The following is a 20,025-nucleotide window of genomic DNA, read 5'->3' as shown; positions in this document are numbered from 1 at the left end:
TTAGGTTGGCTCAGGTCCTGGACCCCAAGCACCTTCTAAAACCTGCTTTTGACTGAGGAGCTCATCAGATTCCACATGAAGACAGCAGGAAGTTGTAACAGCTCATCTCCGCAAGGACTGCTGCTTGCCCACCAATTGAGAGTTCTGGAACTTCCCTCCCACCACAGCCTTCAGCATCTTGCCCACTTGGATCTCTCCCCTTCAGTGTTTATGGTGTGCTCAGATTACTGCAGCTCTGGCTTCCTTCCCCGCCCAGTGCAGATATGGAAATAAAAGCCATGAACCAAGGGTGACACTTTGAGCATCACTTCAGTCAAGAGGCCACTTGACTTTTTCCAGAGCAAGTAAGCACATTGGCAGGGAGTCAGGCTCCATAAACAGAGACCAATTCATTGTCCTCCTTTTGCATCTCTACATTTTGTCTCAATGGCAGTTGCCATTCAACCGCCACATCCTCCCCTATATTTGATTCATGTTTTCTGTTCACCAGAAAACCAGTAGATCTGGGCTTCTCAACCAGCAAGTCCCAGTCAGTGGACTTTGGTCAACATCCAGCTGATTTCCACGACCATCCCTTGCATTGACTGGAAGGGACTTGTCTTGCCTTCCACCATGAAATCAGCAACTTAAGCCCTCAAACTGAACTACAGGTCAGCTCCTTCTTACCTGAGAGCAAGATTAGGGTATGGCACTCCCCATGCGCCTACCAATGCTCACATCCTCTCCTTCCCATGGTAGTCGCAATAAGATTTTAAGAAAATAAAGAGTAATATGTTACTCTTTAAAAAGTATATATAAAACATCTTGTAAAACTGGGATAAATATGAAAAATACCAAACCATAATACAGAGTGTAAACCAAAAATAGGTTTACACTTTTGAGTGTGTGAGTTTATTCTTGTATTATTTTCCACACAAACAACTTTAAGCCTACTTTTGCTCCACCCTATCTTTATGCAACTAGAACATTGGTTGGATCAGAGGCAAATTGTGGCTTAATATAAAACGACATCTTTACCCAATTCTCTTTTTTCCCAATTCTTTTGTCACTTGCCAAAAGAATTTCACATATATGCACTCACACATAACAATAGAAACCAGGAGATTAAATCTATGAATGTAGATGTAAGTCAGAAAAGATAAAATATTGCAGATTTTTCAGTTTTTAAAATAGGCCACATCTTCCAATGGAAGAGGGCAACTTATAGGCACTGTATGAGGCTGCTGTTCTCCCTTCCTCAGGGGAGCCTTTAAACATCACCTTGGGGCTAAATTGGTGGGGGAATCAGCCTCCTAGGACTATGCTGGGTGCCAGGGCATGATAGTGTTACAGGGTGCAGCCAAGAGGGGGGGCCCCAAATAGGCATTTGAAATGGGGTCCAGAACTCAAGGTGTCCAGGAGATTTTGGGATGTCTCCATTCCCCACCCCAGGGTGTGGGTTGGGGGAAGGGACAAATGAAGCAGGGCCATTGAGAGCTGTTTTGCATAGCAAAAGCCTTGCAGCTAACTTCTGGGTTGGTCATTTAACATATCTATAGCCTTTGGCTGGTTGCATAGATATGTTAAGTAGCTGTGATCAGCTCTAAGACAGGGGAACAGAAGTAACTTCCCCACCTAGATGTAAATGAAGGGGTGGGTCCCCTGAGCTACAGGGCCTGCGTGGGAGCTCAGAGAGGATTGGCTCCAGGACATGGGGCCACGCCTGCCCAGACTCATGATGGCAGCCCAGTAAAGCTGGAAGGATACGAGTTCCGGCATGTGAAGCCGAGTGTGGGAGGAGTCGGAAATGGGGCTGCAGAGGAAGATTGGCCTCGGGGATTTAAAACCCAGATTTGGCGGCCATTGAGGGAAGAACCACGCGGACTCGATGGAGTGGAGAACCATGCTGCTTTAGAAAGGAGAACCACGTGTCTTTAGCAGAGGAGGGAGAACCATGCTGCTTTAGGGGGAGAACCGTGCTGCTTTAGGGAGGTGAGCCATGCGCAGCCCTGAGAAGAAGAACCATGTGCAGCCATTGGGGGAGAACCATGCTGCTTTAGGAGAAGGAGAAGCACGCGGACTTGACGGAGTGTAGACTCCTGCAGCCCTGAGAAGAGAACCACGCGGCCTGGCAGAGTGGGGACCCCCACAGCTTTAGAAGGGGGAACCACCACCTAGTTTTAGCAGAGATCCCGGTGACTCAGCGGAGGGTGCCGGGAACCCCAGTCAAGATGGAGTTCTAACTGGGAAGAACCAGAGGACTGCCTAAGCCATGGACTTCTATTTCCTTTCCTGAGATACGGTACTCTGGACTGGGCAAAGGGGGAAGGAAGGAAGGACTGTGTGTTTGTGGGTGTTTTTAGGGACTTTGGGATTTTGGTAAAGACATTAGGTTACTACTTTAAGTTTGTATAGCATTAAATAAATGTTTCCTTTCTTTTTCACGAATCTCTGGCATTGAGAGACATCTTTCCTAGGGCGGTGGACATAACGGACCCGGGGCCTTCTTTCAATAATAGTGTATCATCCCAGGCCCCCCTTGTTGTGTTCTGTAACAATAGGATGTGTTTGGGGAATTCCTGGAACCTATAGCCTGAGCTGGGAGTGTGCTCTGAGGCATGCATGCACCAGGGCTTCTGGCCACAGCTGAGGACGGGTGAGGGAAAGTAAAGGAGGCAGACCCTTCAAATCAAACCAGTGAGGTTGTTCTAGTCTAGAGGAGTGAAGTTAGTAATGTAAGTGGAGTAACCTAAATGGAGTTCCTTCCTCAGCACTTTAGGGTGCTGAAGGAACTGTACCCCTCAACCTGTTAACATTCATCTTTGGACACCCCTGACCCCCTCACCCCTTGTGCCAGGATACAAAGCTCATTCCACTGTTACACATATAGTTAAAAAATACAACCACCCTGACTGAGATTCCAAAAAACAACATTCACACCTGAGGGAGAAATAAAGCATATTGTGACTTCCATTGAAGTTAAGCTTTGATAAGACTGGTGGGTTGGGGAGGTGGCGACAAAGCAAAAGGAGTGAGTCTTGGGACTCCTGAGGCAAACTGGGAGGTTCAAGCAACAAGACAGACTTGAGTGCACATTTTAGCCAGGCATCAGGTTGTTTTTAAGTTGTTTTTCAAATATCAGTAATACAGGGCCACACTTCTGTATATGGAATTAGAGGATGTGCCCATTAGGTGGGATCTGGCAGAGCTTTGATTCGAGTTTTTGTCATCATGCACTGACTGCAAGTAGTTGAGTTTTGGAGCAATAGTTTTCCCTTTAATTTTCTTTCCCCAAACAGCTCCTAAGAGGTGGCTTATGCCACTTTACATATTAAAGCTCAATGAAATGTCATTAATAAATGTTGCTTTGTATTCATATGCTAAACACACTGCACAGTAAAAACAGAACCTCTACAGTTGCTTTCTTAAAACCGTCATGGCATTCTGAAACCAAATACTATTAATGTTGTCAGTTAAACAGATACCCAAACATAGGTTTCAGTAGGTAAATTAAAAACAAAGGTGAAACTTCTAGAACGATACATAGGAAAGCATTAACAGTGGTTCTCCGTAGGACAGAAATCAAGTGACTGAAGGATGATGGGAGACTTACTTTTCTCTATATGCTTTTGTACATTTTGAATCGTTTACGATGTGTGTAGATTACCTATTCCAAAGGAAAAAAGTGAATTAAAATAAGTGAAAATAAAAATAAATATTCCAAACTTAACTTGAAACTGTCAATATTGAATATTCCTGTTAAAAGTGCTTTTTCTTAACACTTCTAAAGGGAAACAAGCTCTGCTGTTTAAAAAAGGCCCACCTTCCTCCACTCCAGCATTTCAGTATCTGTGTATAATTGCTTTAAGGAGTGGGTAAGCATGCATGAGTGGGAGTTAAAAATGCATTTAACCATCTCCATCCCAGGTTTGACGGAAGTGTGGTAAAGAGGGCCATCTGTTTTGTTTGAATGAGAAATGACCCACCATTCTGATTTCAATTAGCCTCTTTGTAGCTTTGTGTCTGAGCTGCTTCCTGGGGACCAGTTCAAACTAAGTGTAGAAAGGAGTTGGCCAAGTTCTGTTAGTGCTGATTTGTTTTACTGTATAAGAAGACAATGTCATTGGATGCACATTAAGATGTGCAATTTTATGAAATCAAAATAGCATGTTCTGAAATTTGACAGCTAAACAAAATGTTAAAAAGGTATCTTTAAATCACCATATCAATTTATATATTTAAAATCAGTATCATTTATAATCTAAATCCCTAGTTCCAGTCAACAAACATATGTCTACTGCACACAAAGTACTGTTATGCCCTGGGCATGAACCAAACATGATAGAAGTGGTGGATTCTGCCCTAAAGAAGTTTGTGATCTACTTGGGAGGATGAGTCTGAAAAGTTTAACAATAATTTGAGTAATATTTAAGACAGCAATAGCAGTGCTGTCAAACATTAGTATGTAGCTAATTACTAAGAGTTCAGAGTATGGAAAGGAATTACTTTGGCCAAAAGTTTTATATTGGGAGAGCAGGACTGAAACACATGCCATTGAACTGTAAAGTCAGTGTCCCCTCAAAATCACATTTTACACACACACACAAACACACTGGGCAGGTTTACAAAGGTGGGTGCACTGCCTCTAGAATGATTAAGGGTAACCCAAAGATGCATTACTAATTGGTGAAGGTTCAAAGTCACTGCTGTGGCTCTAGGAAAGCCAGACTAAACCTTGGCTCTAGTTGTCACTGACTTCCAGGGTGTGTTTGTCAGACACCAGATTCCTGGGCCCTCATCTTGCACAGGTTGATTGCTCAATTCTTTGATTGATTCATGTAATGGTTCTTAAGAAAGTGTTGTGAATGGGAGCCATTTTTGATGGCAGCTAGTTTGGGTATGTCAGTAATAACTGACTCATACCTCCCACTGTACTCATGTGTTCCCAGTCCTTACCATCTGGTTCCTTGATGTCCTGAAAGAAGATTCCATCTCCTTGGTTCTGTGGCTTCATCGTTTTCTCAATCATACCCCCTCTCCTCAAGGAGTTGGCAAAGTTTTTCAAACTTACATCATACAAGGCAGAGGAGTAGAAGTCTGGGAGGTGTCCTCTGAATCCTGGTGGTGGTGGCCACTGAGTACAAACATGGCTCAGTGGCACTTTCATGGAATGGGTTCTGAGTCCCCAGCTCCTTCCACCCAGCACTTCTGAAGCAGAAAACTAGTGTGGCTAACTCTAGTTGTACCACCTTAGTTTTGCAGCTGGACATCAGATAGTCCCAGTCAACATGCTACATCATAACTTGTAGCATTAGCCAGAAAAGCCTTATTCATTATTCACTCTGACCCACACCTTTATGTTTTTTGCTAATAATGATAACCAAAAAAACATTTAGCTTATATTTAGGAAAAAATAAAATTCAAATTCTATGTAAATAATGTCATTGATTGTAAGGTATTAATAAAAACTCACTTTTAAAAAGTGAATTCAATCTATCATTTTTTACTTATAGCTATTATTTTTAATTCTTTTCTGAGAAATGAATGACCTATTTATTTATCCTGACCAATACATTCACGTGGCCCAGACTGCTTTTTTGCCAAACATATCTGAAAGAAATAATGGAATCTTTTGGAGCTTGTGTTTTCTTACTTACAAAATAATACATTATTAATTAGAATGCCAAATATCAGCAGGTCAAAGAATGGAAGGGAAAAGAAGATACTTTTGTTTAAAGAAAGGTATGAAGTTCAAATAAGCAAGCTGAAGAAATCCAGTAGAATTTCAAAAGCTACAGGAAATGTGTGGAAATGATGATTTTTAGTATTGAGACTTCAAATCACATTGAAGGAGAAAACACATAGGTAGAAGAAAACAGGCTTTGGTTCTATCAAAGTAAAAATACCTGGCAAAGCAAAGCAAAGCATTATGTTCTGCATACAATTCTCATTGTAGGCATGATGTAGCTACCGTCTATTCTAGCTACAGGAGAAAAATACAAATAAGGAAATAATATATTTCTTCATGACATATATTTACATATTGATGATACCAGAATATCCTGCCACCCATAGGCAGAAGCTGAGGAATTTATTCTGTTAACAGAGGTTATTGTGTTTATTAAAAAGCCAGCCTTTATAAAGCCTAAAGTTAATAATTCAAAATAATCTTTAAGACTTACATTTTATAATTTTTAAAGTGTTTTGTGACTTGTAGTATTGCATAATCTTAGCTAGTATATGTGACAGTATGAGGAATTGAAAGCACAGATTTAAGGTATTTTCAAGTCAGAACAAAGGAACCAGATGCCCATTTATGACCACACAGCAACTTCTGGGCTGCACTATGCATAAGCTTATATGTGCCCTCATATGGTATGATAGACACAGAAAGGTCTACATTCACTTCCCCCAAACTGTCTCATTACTTAAATAGCACTCTTTCCAGCCACTCCTTACAATTAAAGCTCCGATTATATACCACAAAACTTAAAGTGCAAATGTTAAACAGCATTCTTAAGATTATATGTTGACATTGTTTAGATGGTCAAATTAGCCAAGAGTTGGGACACTGACAAGATGACATAACTAAATTCTGAAATGACAAGGAAAAAAATTCAGAAACACATGACTGCCTTCTATGTTCATGGTACCATGCCAACCAAGATAAGACAGGTAGAGACCATGTTCCAATGAGCTCACTTATAATCTTAGTGGAGGGCCGAGAGAAACCTGATAAACGAATACACTGTAAAGTATGAAGGAAGAGATCTTTACCAATGAAGGCTTAAAAAAAAAGGTTTTTTAGAGAGAGGGGAAGGGAAGGGGAGGGAAGGAGAAAGAGAGGGAGAGAAACATCAATGTATGGTTGCCTCTCAAGCGCCCCCTACTGGGGACCTGGCCAGCAACCCAGGCATGTGCCTTAGACTGGGAATTGAACCCTCGACCCTTTGGTTCATAGACCCATGCTCAACTGGCTGAGCTATACCAGCCAGGACCCAATGAGAGCTTTTAAAAACTTTTCCAAGCAGCTGAAGTTCACTGGTTTTCTGAGCAATTCTGGTTATATCAGAAGCAGGACTTCTACAAACTTAGCCCAGAAGCAGCCCTTTATCTTCCAAGGTATCATTCTTCACAAGTGTTCAGAAAAGCACAGCCGTGGGGCTCAGAACACTGTTCTTTTTCTGGCACATACTCAAACTAAGGAAAAGACTACTGAGATTCTGACCAACCACCTCCACATGCAGTAACCAGAGTACTTTTATCCCAAAGAATGTCCTAAACATATTATGGCAGTGAGGCCAGTTCTTGCACTGCCTTTTTCACCACTGGTCTTGCCTTTTCATAGCCTCCTTCTACATCTTTCCCACCTTCTAAGTCTTTTCCTTTAATACTTTTATTTTTCCAATTTCCTTTTTATTGCTTAAGTGTGAAATATGGTTGCTACAAAGTGTCAAGAAAAAGAAAACAGATTACATCAACACAGTAAATTGGCTGTTTTAATCACTAAGCTAATTGTTCACTGAAAAAAAAAATTGAAGGAACTTAACTTTGACCAACGAAATTAGCCTAGGGTCTGAATCTGGAGTTTTTATAAAACCTTTATTATGTAGTCAACCAGCCTTTCTCAACACTACCTTAACAATATGATATATAAAACACTGAATATACTGCAAGAGGTATATAAAATAAATTTGAAAGAAACTTTTCTATTTTAAATATTCTATGTCAGAGTTACAAATAACTAGAGTTCCTTCACTCTTGAAAACCAACAGGTCTTTTTATAAAAAGGTTATCAACATAAAATTATTGAGTAAGAACCCACCAACATCACGTGCGCAACAGTAATTTTAGTTGTAAGTTTAATGACAGTATCTGATTTGCTTTCATAAGCAACAAGCACTTAGCCCCTAAAATACAAAATGAATATTCTCATAGATATAAGCAGACTAATGTTCCTGAAATCCCAAACTTCTATATTCCACATAAATGAATTTCAATTAATCAGACATATGTGAAGGAAAATAGTGAAAAATAAAAAAGTTATTTAATCTAAGAAATAAAATTATGTGAAATCCAAATTAAGACAATGTAATCATAAAGTGGAAGATCTGCTTGTCATTGTTGATTATAAAAATTGACTTTTTAAAACAAAAGTGCTGTATTTTGAAAAAATAGGTCAAAAACATAAAATCTTTAATGACAATGTAGTAGGGCCCATATCAACTAGACTTCCGTAATTCATTTATCTCGCTAGAAATGCATGACTAAAATTTCCGTTACTATCTAATGGTGAAAATTTTAGATTTGTCACAAAGCCGACACTGGAATTTCATTTAATCAAAACTCAGAAAGTGCTACACTAACAAAAATCAGTAAAATTTGATAAAATCATATAACTCATTTTAAAACACCATTATTTACAGATTCTCTTTGAATACAGAACAGGTAGTGATTCAATGAAGATGTTTTTACAATATTTATTAAGATAACAAAATTTATAAATTGAAAGACTCAGAGGCACATAGTTTAAAAGGCCAATACCATGGGAATAATGAAGTCAACACAGAAAAGAAGGTATGAACAATCACAACCAATACAGGATTTTTTTAAATGCCTCCCCCCAATAAACACATCATACGAATCATCCTTCAAAATTACCATGATAAAAAGTTATTCCTTCAAAGAAAAATAATTCTTCCCACCTACTGAGCCTAGAAAATCCTATTTACAATGAACTGTCTGGCATTTCATCAATATTGTTTAATATGGCCTCCTCTATTACTGCCATTAGAAGTATTGAAAATTTTATAGCTATTGTATTTACAAATACACATAATATTTAAATTTGCTCTTCATTGAGAACAACTCAATATATACTTAATAAATCACAATACAAATGTTTTGGTGTTGAAAACATATTTTTTGGGGACAAGTATATGGAAAGGGGTGTATTTAGAATTATGTTGTTTCTGAAGGATTACTAGGCCAATGCTGATAAAACTCAAGGTAATCACAAAAAAAGATCTTTGTTGATGAAGAATTTATTTCTGTTTTAACTGGACACACTGGGCTTCTTCAGTCAACCTTCACCACACTGTAAATTTTGGTAACAAACCAAAAGCATGCAAAGAAGCCAATTGTTCCTATAAAAGAAGAAAACAAAAATAAACCCTTTTTAAAAGCAAGCATCATAATTTACACAAAAATACAGACTTAAAACGACCGATTCCTCAAAAAAAGTCACAAAACTAAGAACTATTAACTTTCAGAAATATACCATAGATCCATGAGCTTTTTAAAAAATATGCAAATACGTCAGGTAAAATTTCCCACAGAAACTGACAGAAAGAACTTTTTATACTGTAAGTTACCTAAGATTTCTGTAATACATTTTTCTTAATACATGCAAAAGACTAAAATTAAAGGATGAAAAGAAAGACAATTTTCCTTTCCTATTTAAGAATATTTTCTTATCATAAAATGGAAAGTTGCTATTAAAATTAATTCAAGTTATGGTATGAATAGCTTAAGCAGAGTATCAGATTCATAGACTAATTAAATTGGGATATTGTTATTGGGAGTTATCAGTTTTTGAAGAACTATAATAACATAACTCAAAAAGTTTTTACAAAGTGTTAAGAGTGATATATTTAGGATAATAACAAAGATGTACCCCACTGAAAATAAGGGGTGGCATGGTACCAGAGGACAGAGCAGCTCTGTAATGAGTTGTGAGCTGTGTGTAACATCCTTGGACTAGACCACTGAAATTTACAAGCCCATTTATCTTATTAAACAGTAATGATTTTATATGTCCTAGCTACACACAAAGATAGTCAGAAGTAAAATAAGTAAATAAGATGATTCATAAAAAAATATATGTCTTGATTTTCAGGTATCTTTATCAATCTAGATTCTAAAATATGTGAATGCTAGATGGGTGAAGTTCCAAGGGATTAAGTAATTAACAGACCCATGGCTGGTAAGTAGGACCAGAACTCAAATTCCCTTTTTCTGACTTCAAGTATAGTACTCTTTTAAACTACACCATGCTAAAATTTAGTAAACATAAATTTAGAGATTCTGTTTTGCAAAAGGATATAGACTAAATTGTTAAATTGCTTAATATATTTTTAAAAACTAGGCATACCATTTTTCCCCAGGATTACCCCCCAAAAACACTCAACAGGTGGGCATGCATAAGAATAGATAGGAGACATACATACTCCTTTTATAAGTTTTAAATTTAAAGTCTCAATGGTTTTCACCGTCGTTTTAAATATAATATAAAGAAAAAGTACTAAAGGAGATTTTCTCAGTCAAGTGAGACATTACTATGGGAAGTTATAAATGTTACTACAGTCATTCTTAAATCTTACATGTACTGAGTACCTACTATGCACAAGTCACTGTTTTGGAGGACATATAGTACCATTTGGATATTCAAAGGGTCATTAGTAAGCTCAGCTTGGGAAGAACTTGGGGTTCATTTCAGAAAAGTCATGGTGCAACATAAATATATTTAAACAACCTAATGCTTACTAAGAACTTCAAGATAACAAAAAGGTATGTTAAAATGAGAAAAAACATTTTATCACCATACTGACAACCCTAACAAAGTTTAGTTTGTACTTAATAAAATACTTTTAAGTATTTTTTAAAATATGAATAGATATAATGTACATACTAGAAGTGACATCTTTCTTTATGTGACAAAATTTTGTTTTGTAATACAGATGAACTTGGATAAGGAGTTTGTAGTCCTGAAGTGACTATGGGTATGTAACAGGGTGCAGCCAAGGGTAGGCCCCAAATACGGATTTGTAATGGGGTCCAGAACTCAGGGCGTTCAAGAAATATTAGAGAAAAATATATATATGGTGTCCTCACCCCCACCAGTCTGAACTGGGGGATGGGACACAAGGAACAGGGCCATTGAGAGCTGTTTTGCATAGCAATAGCTTTGCAGCTAATCTCTGGCATGGTCATTTAACATATCTATAGCCTTTAACTGGTTGCATAAATATGTTAAATAGCTGTGGCCCTACTTTGAGCCAGGGGGATGGGAGGGACTTCAACCCAGGATGTGACTCCCCCTGGTTACAGTGCCTGAGCGAGAGCTTGGAGATGACTGGTTCCACTCCATGGGGTCATGCCTGCCTAGACTTATTATGGCAGCCCAGTAAAGCTGGAAGAATAGGGAATGCTGGCAGGTATAACTGATTGTGGGAGGAGTTGGAAATGGGGCTGCAGAGGAAAACTGGTGCAGGGATTTAAACCCAGGTGTAGCAGCCATACCAGGAGTTGGGAATCACCATACGGCTTGGGCAGAGGTCAGGACCACGCAGCTCTGGAGGAGTTGGGACCACACAACTGTGGCAGGAGTTGGGAGCATGCAGCATGGGTGAGAGTTAGGACCACGTGACTCTGGGGTGCTCCCTTTTGCCACGTGGCTTAGGCAGCAGGAGAGACTTTGCCTGGAAGGAGTGAAAGGACTCTTGTTGGTGGGCCATGGGAAGGTGTCACATGCCTTTGAATTAACTGGAGATTGTGGTGGCAACATGGTGGATGGTGCCAGAACTAAGGGGCTGCCTGAACTATGGACTTCTACTTCTTTTCCTGAGATACGGTACCCCAGACTGGGCAAAGAGGGAGAAAAAAGACTGTGTGGGTCTGTGGGTATTCTAAAGAACTTTAGTATTTTAATGAAGACATGAAGTCATTACTCTAAACCTGTATAACTTTAAAATAAATAGTTTCTTTCCTTTTCACCAATCTTTGGCATTGAGAGACATCTTTTCTCTAGCGGTGGGCAAAGTGAACCTAGTATGGCAGGGAATCCCCAGAGAAAAAGGGGAGGTCCTTTTGGTAATAGTATATTATTCACCCTCCCAACCTGGGTCTGTTCTGTAACAGGTATACTCCACTTTAGAAAACACCAATGTCCTTAGTCTGACCAATGACCTAGAATACAGAATTGATGTTCAAAACCCTACTTAGTTCTCTTAAATGTTAACAGGTAAGTAAAAGGTAGAATATTTCTAATTTTTAAAAACAGTTTTTCCCTTCTTGGCTCCTATATTTCCTCATATACCATGCAACACAACCTTACATAAATTTTAGATGTACATTTTTGTGACAAAAAGTCCTACAATTTTCTTTTTTTAGTTCAGTCATTCCACACATGTTTACTAACCATCCACAGGACTCTGAGGTACAGAAAACTTTTATCCAGATAGACAGAGAAAAATACATATATAAATATCAATATAATATACAGTATACTATATCCCAAGAGGTACTTGAATTTTAAAGCAGAGATACAAACTTGTGGTTCAAAATTTCTTGAATAAGAAATGTCCTATGATTATCTTTTCTTAATATCATTTATTCTCAATCTCATCTTGACTTTAACTCCCAAATTTTTACTTTACTTTTTAACTTAGTTAGCTAGAGCTTTGTACTTTATTTCTGAAATGGATAAAACAAAGACTGTACCATTCAAAGGTTATCGAGGAAAACCTTAAGATGTACTGGTCCAGGTATGCCTGTGCTTTTAGCACAACAATGACCCTGTTTAGTTGTCTTCCCTTAGGTTCTACTTTCTCACCTTGGTTTACTGATATTCACCTCACAGGGAGGCAGACTGGACTTAGTCGCATTCAGGACTAAATATAGGAGAGCTTAGTAGTGGCAGTCTTCATGGGTTTTATAAGGAAAATATTTATAAATACTTTGAATAATTGGCCTAAAATTTATTAATTAAAAATAATCATTTAAATTCTTACCTGTAAAAAGAAAGAAGATCAAAACCATTATCATGGTATAACCAAAGTACAGAATTGTACTTGCTGTCCCTGTAATTTGCAGTTTTGAAAAGAAGTAGTGTATTGCATATATTAAGAAATAAACTGCAGTAAAGCCACTAGTAAGGAATGAACGCCATTGCCAATGATAATCCTAAGTAGAAAGGAAAAAAATTAAAGAACAAGAATTACTTTCCAATTAATAGATAACATGTACCAGAATAAAGGTACTAACCAAACATAAATAAATTAAATAACTCCCAGAACCTATTTTTGCTAGAGATTTCAGTATTTTGCTCCTACTGAATTTTGTCAATTTCCCTCCTCACTAAAAGGGCTAAGAAGCATCCCTTATCTTTGGTTGAACTACTTAAACACTAGCTAAAACATATGGAAAAATCTTAAACAGTTTATAAACAATGAATAATGAAGCATTAAAATGTATTTTAAAATGTATGCTTCCCAAAGAACAGCAATACATTTTTTGCTTACTTACATAGTTTACTTACATTTACACAGTTCAAAATTAATACTACTTATCTTATAGTCTAGACAACTATGTTAGGAAGAAAATTAAGTCTATTAAGGCCTAGATGAAATCCATTTTCAGTTATTACTATCATAATTTAGACAAGGTAAGTTTTTGAAACAGTTCTTTTACATAAAGTAGTGTATAGCTCAGCTTAGCAGGAGATACTGCGAAAGAAATACGGTACTTCACTACCTCTCCTACCCTTTTGAATATGTGAAAAATAAATATATTTTAAAAGCATACCAAGATTAAAAATACAAAAGAATCCACACACAAAAATTACCATAGCTAATAAACAAACTCAGCAATGTTATAGGATACAAAATCAACATGAAAGTCAGTTATGTTTTTATATATCAGCAATAAACAATCCAAAAACGGAAAAATAAAAAATAAAAAACATTTACAACAGCTCCAAAAGAATAAAATACTGAGGAATAAATTTAACTAAGGACGTGAAAGACTTATACACTGAAAACTACAAAACAATGGTAAAAGAAATTAAAGGAGACTGAAATCAGTGGAAAGACATCCCGTGTTCATAGAAGACTTAATATTGTTAAGATGAAAATTTTCTCCAAAGTGATCTACAAATTCAATGCAATCCCTATGATCATTTTTTTTTCCAGAAATGGCAAAGTCGATCCTCAAATTCATATGAAATTGCAAGGGGCCCTGAATAGCCAAAATAATCTTCAAAAAGGAAGAACAAAGTTGGAGGGCTTAGCCCAACAGGGTGGTATTAGCACAAGGATAGTGTATACACCACTGGAATAAAATTGAGAATCCAGAAATAAACCCATACGTCTATGGTCAATGAATTTTCAACAACTTTGTCAAGACCATTCCATGAGGAAATAATAGTCTCTTCAACAAATGGTGCTGGGAAACTGGATATCCACATGCAAAAGAATGAAGTCAGACGTCTAACTAATAACATACACAAAAATTAACTGCAAATGTATCTATCAATGATCTAAACATATGAGCTAAAATTATACACTTAGAAGAAAACATAAAGGTAACTCTTTATAACCTTAGATTTAGCAATGGTATCTTTGATATGGCAACAAAAGAAAAAAATAGATAAAATGAGACTTCATCAAAATTAAAATTTTCATATAAAGGGCATCATCAAAAAAGTAAAAAGACAACTTACAGAATGGGAACAATATTTGCAAATCATGTATTTGGTAAAGGTCTAGTATCAGAATATATAAAGAACTCTTACAACCGAACAAAAATTGTTTACCCAATTTTTAAATGGGTAAACAGAGTAGACATGTCTCCAAATAAGATATACAGATGGTCAACAAACAAAAGAAAAGATGCTGAACATTATTAGCCACTGGGGAGATGGAAAACCACAATGAGGTATTACTTCACACACACTAGGATGGCTATAACTTAAAAAAAGGAAAAATAATAGTGTTGGCAAGGACATGGAGAAATTGGAATCCTTATGCACTGTTGGCAGCAATGTAAAATATTGCAGCCACTGTGGAAACCACAGTTTGGAGCTTCCTCAAAAAGTTAAATGGAAAATTACCACATGTCTCAGTAATTCTACTTCTACATGTATACCCCTCAAAATTTAAAACAGGTATTCAAATATTTGTACATGAATGTTCATAGCAGTACTATTCACGATAGCCAAAAGGGAGAAACAAACCTAATGTTCATCAATGAATAAACAAATTGGGGTATATCTATACAATGGAGTATTTATTCAGCTGTAAAAAGAAATCAAGTACTGATGCTTGTTACAATGTGTTGAACCTTGAAAACAGTCTGCTAAGAAGACAGACCCAAAAGGCTACACAATTATATGAAATATATAAAATAAGTAAATCCATAGAAACAAAAGCAGACTGGTAGTTGCAGGGTCTGAGGCAGAGGAAGAGGAGAGTAGGAAGTACCTGCTTAATGGACATAGAATTTTATTTATGGTGGGGGATGATAAAAGTATTTTGAAAGTAGATGGAGGTGGTGGTTATGTAACGATGTAAATGTAGTAAGTGCCAATGATATACTCACTTTAAAAGAGTTGATTTTATGTTATCTGAATTTAACCTCAACTAAAAAAAATGTTTCTTTAATCCTTGCCCAAAGATATGTTTAACCAACTTTTAGAGAGAAAGAAACATCAATGTGAGAAATATCGACTGGTTGCCTCCTGTACATGCCCTGATTCATGACCGAACCTGAAACCTACATCTGTGTCTTAGCTAGGAGTTGAACCCACAACCTTTTGGTGTATAGGATGGTTCTAACTGAGCCACCTGGCCAGGACTAACTTCAATTTTTAAAAAAAGCATCTAAAGTTTAACAAAGTTAGATTTTTATATCCTGTATAGAAAATAACTTATAAAAGAATTACTTAACACACTCTAAATCTTTAGACAGCAACTCTACCTATTACATAAGGATATCATTTTTGCCAGGTTGCCACAAATGCCATTCACTTAAAATCTGTTTATTTTCCCTAAATTTTTGGTCTAGAAATATGTCACAAAAGAAATATTAAGCCAGACATTTAAAAACTAAAAAATAAAAATTCTGCATGACATGCTATTCTTAGGAAATTAGCATTTTAAAGTTAAGTTCAAAGTAAATACTATCTGAACAGATATACAATTTTAACTCAATTCTAAAGAGGGTGACATTTGACTTAGAAATACAGGTCAATTTCTGTCTTAATACGTATCAACAAAAATTATTTCAATGAATAGTTTCAGCCTCATGTCAAAATTATAAACACTGTGTACAAATTAACATAAGTGAATATTACTAATACATACCTCGGCACATAGGTGGAAATAGCAAAGAAGTATAGTTGCTTCAGAACATGTAATAACCAAAATGATAAACACCAGAAATAGGAAGCCAAACATATAATACATCTGGTGTGACCTATAGTCAAACATATCAAAATGAAAGTATAAATATTTTCTCTTTGACACAGTAAATGACACAGTCTTTTCATTTTCCTTCAACTGAAAATGTTTGCTTTTTCTCTCAACTAATCAAAGATGACAAATTCATACAGGTTTAGATGGTGATGTGGTAGGGATAGGGCAGGGGAGAAAAGATACGGCAAAGTCATGGACTTTGCCTTCCTACTCAGGTAGAGCCTGAAACTCTTATTAATTCAAATATGCTTAATCTACTTGTCTACCCGTGAGTCTGACAAATTTGATAAAAAAGTTAATGAAAAGACAGAGCCAAACTAATAAATGGTCACATTTAGTGTATATACATTTAGTATATATATGGTAGTTTCTTATCACATATGATAAAATCAGCTGAATTTGGAAAACATTATAACAATCAGAAGGAAAGAGGTTCTAATCATTAAAAAGTTCTAATTTACTTCTCACTTTATGCTCATTGAACCTTGATGCTTTCTTTAAAATATGTCAATGTGATCAAAAAACTATCATAACATACTGCAATTTGTATACCCTGTAGAGTGGATCAAAATTACCACTATGAGATTTTCCACGCAAATAAGAAATCAGAGAATAAGAACTTGGGATAAGAAAGGACTCTGAAAGCTTAGCTAGCTCAAGTCTTCCTCCAATGCTTGCTTGAAATCCCTCCATCAGGAGCTCAGAGTATCTTCTCTGAAGCAGTACAAATTACTTATTTAAGAACAGAGGTTTGGAAACAATTTTTGTCACATGGTAACTGTGATACATAAATTACTTAACTTTCAAAACCTCATTTTAATCCCTGTGAAATGTGGATAGTAACCACCTCATAGACATCTGAGGAGGAATTAATAAGCCCTCAATTAATAATAGGTGTGTATCATTATTATTATTTTTTCACATAAAAAATAAAATAACCTTTTGGTTCATAAGATTTTTTAAAATTTTATTTTATTGTTTATGTTATTACAGTTTGTCCTGGCTTTTTCCCCTCTCCCTCACCTCCACCAGCAACCCTCTCCCTCTTAAGACTTCTGATTATTGGAGAATGGTTTACATTTGTAAAATATAAGTAATAACCCATGTACACAAAATGAGAAAGCTACTACTACATATAGTGGTAATGGGAATAAGAGGACTTAGTCCTTAGCTTACCAAATACTATTCAGAATGAAGAAAAGCTGTATAAAGATGCATCCAAAGGGCAAAATTCCTCCCATGATAATACCAGGCAATGGCTTTGTGTAGAAGGACTGTTCAGGAATCTGACGTGGAATCTGATTGGTTCGAACTGGGTGTTCAATGGCCTTCGGTAAGAAAAAAAATGCAAGAAAAAAGAAAGAATTTGTAATTATATATCTATTTAAAAACTTCTTCTCTGTACTAGATTATTTGCCTGGTTTTTTTTCAGCTTCCATGCTGATACTAATGGCAATACAAGTCTACTTAAGTCATCAAAGGGAAATCTGTATTTAGAAGCAACAAACCAGACACTAGGTGAAATACTGTCTGTCTACTGGAACAAGCCACTGTCACCAGCAGTTATCCACTGACTAGTGGCTTTACACTAAGAATGAATACACAGAAGATAATATAGTACTTAGAAAAAAATAGTTAATAAAAAAGTAGAGTTAGGTTTTCCTTTTTAAATATATATTCACTGTAAGAAATTAGCTGGTTCTGAAATTATTATCAATGTATTTTTATTGGGAGATGGGCAATGCCATCTTTATTAAAATTGCTCAATTTTACTAAGACTCAAGAACATGAAGATGACAATGAATGGCTATATAAAGCTTTATTACCATAAGGTATAAGTAATGTTCTCAATTATTATCTTTCATAACACACATGACAGTATAAAAATAACTAGAATCTAAAGTACCTAAATATAGTTATATGAGTGGGGAAAAAAGGGCACATATGTAGAAATTAATTTTCTTACAAAAAAGTTCAAAACATGCTTCTAAAGTTTTTGTGACGATACATCAAAATGTAAAACTTGTCTCACTGAGATTATACTTTCATGGACTATATTTTTTATACATATATATAATTCTATGAATATATATATTTTCATAAAATCATTACATATCTTTTATTTTTAGAATTTTAAGTCCTTATCTATGTTGTTTAAAAAATTTCAAACTGTCAGTTTACTACTTATGCTATATAGATATTAAATCATAAATTAAATAAAATGATAAATAATTGAAAAATCTTTTATTAGACTGGCATGGTAGGTACAGTGGAGACTATGAGGCAATGACAGTTTCTTCCAAAGCACTCCAGGTTGCCTCACAAAGTGTACTATAATACATTATTTCTTTTAACCTTGTGGACTGAATATTTTCAGAGAAGAGCAAGAATAAGGAAGTTGGAGAAAGACACTGAAAAATAAATTGTCATTTTCTTCTTAGATAGAAGAGGATAGCAGAGGTGGTGAAAGATAAGGCAAGGGAGGGAGGAAGTGACCCTTGATTATAATCTTTCTTAAAACTAAGTATTAGCAGGTAAGCTATATTCAATTTATTATAAAGCAGAGGATGGCAGAGGAGTAGGTGAGAACTGAGACCACTTGCTCCTGCACCCAACTGGGACCCTTAGCATCTGATCTTCTGAAGAACAAACTGAATAGCCAACAGAATCTTAGCTAAGTTTGGAAGCCAAAGTGCGCACAGGACACTTCAAAATGGGCAGTAAGGAAGTTTTACAGGCAGACTGGGAAGGTCCTCAGAAGTGCAGCTGCCACCCCACGACAACAGAGGAGAGCCAGGTCAGTTATAGGAGCCTAGAGGCTCCATCTCCTCCCAGGGGAGGGAAATCCCAGACCCTTGCCAGGAGAAACTTGAACGTGTAAAGTCGCTTGGGGGGTGGGAAAGGCAGCAACACACACAGCTGGTGGCACACCCAAGCTGGGGTGGAGGTTGCTGGCCAGGACAGTGCCAGAGAGCAGGGGATCCTGGCAATAACTGGAGCTGGGAGAAGAGGTGGGCCAGGACTGGCTGTGACCCAGACAGACTCTGGACTTGCCAGAGGTTTGGAGTGTGTGGAAACCCGGTCAGTGGCTCAGAGAGGCAGTGGCACTGAGACTTTTCAAAAGAGGACTGACAGACACACAGGGCAGGGACCTCGCATGCACAGCTGCTAGACCAGTGAGGGCAGTTTGCTCCCATTCAGTGCACCTCATGGACTGATCAAAGGGGTGCAAAGTGAGGTGGTTTATTGGCTCCAACTCAGCAAGCAACTGTGCAAAATAGAGTGTGGGCAGCACAGTGCTCTGATAATGTGGGCTGGAAAATGGGTACCTGTAATTATTGTAGCCATGACAGAGCCCCCATCCTTGCAGAACCATCGGGAAAGGGAAAATGGACCCTAAGCCCCCACCCTGTGTAGGAGCTGGGAAGACCTACAAAAAAGGCTGGGTAGGCTTAATGATAAATAGCTGCTTCTCCCATCCCCACCCCAAGAGTAGGACAGTAAGACCTAGACCTGAAAGAAAACCAGAGATGGATCCAGAAACAAGTTAGAAGGCAAGCACCAACAGCTGAGACAAATTTCACCTTGGCTCTTCATCAGAACTTGCATTTTTATTTCTCTTCTTTTTAGTTTTTTTGTTTGATATTTCCCTTTCATACTGCATTTAAATTTTTCTTCTTTCGCTTCACTTGTATTCCAAGTAACTCACAACTTTTGGTCTTCTACTTTTTATTCAGATCATATAATATCATACTACTGTTATTCCAAATCCCACACAGCACCCTTCTCTGGT

General features: G+C 37.0%; 1 protein-coding gene across 3 annotated transcripts in view; it reads right to left on the bottom strand.

Moving 5' to 3' along the window:
* Positions 1–7,584: 7,584 nt before the first annotated feature.
* TM9SF2 (transmembrane 9 superfamily member 2) overlaps positions 7,585–20,025 on the bottom strand; it is an 84,293-nt gene continuing 71,852 nt past the window's right edge. The window contains exons 14-17 of one of the 3 annotated variants that reach the window (XM_028526298.2): positions 17,409–17,560; positions 16,122–16,233; positions 12,771–12,942; positions 7,585–9,125 (exon numbers count right to left, since the gene is read on the bottom strand). In XM_028526298.2, the coding sequence (XP_028382099.1) occupies positions 9,058–9,125; positions 12,771–12,942; positions 16,122–16,233; positions 17,409–17,560 (504 nt within the window). In that variant the 3' untranslated portion in view covers positions 7,585–9,057. Of the gene's footprint in view, positions 9,126–12,770; positions 12,943–16,121; positions 16,234–17,404; positions 17,561–19,091; positions 19,232–20,025 lie in introns of those variants that run through there. The other 2 variants (XR_004899896.1, XM_036011409.1) reach the window with 2 other exon arrangements.

Source organism: Phyllostomus discolor, chromosome 11 (assembly GCF_004126475.2).
Source record: "Phyllostomus discolor isolate MPI-MPIP mPhyDis1 chromosome 11, mPhyDis1.pri.v3, whole genome shotgun sequence".
NCBI classification, from domain to species: Eukaryota; Metazoa; Chordata; class Mammalia; order Chiroptera; family Phyllostomidae; genus Phyllostomus; species Phyllostomus discolor.
This window is presented reverse-complemented; position numbering and strand designations above follow the sequence as displayed.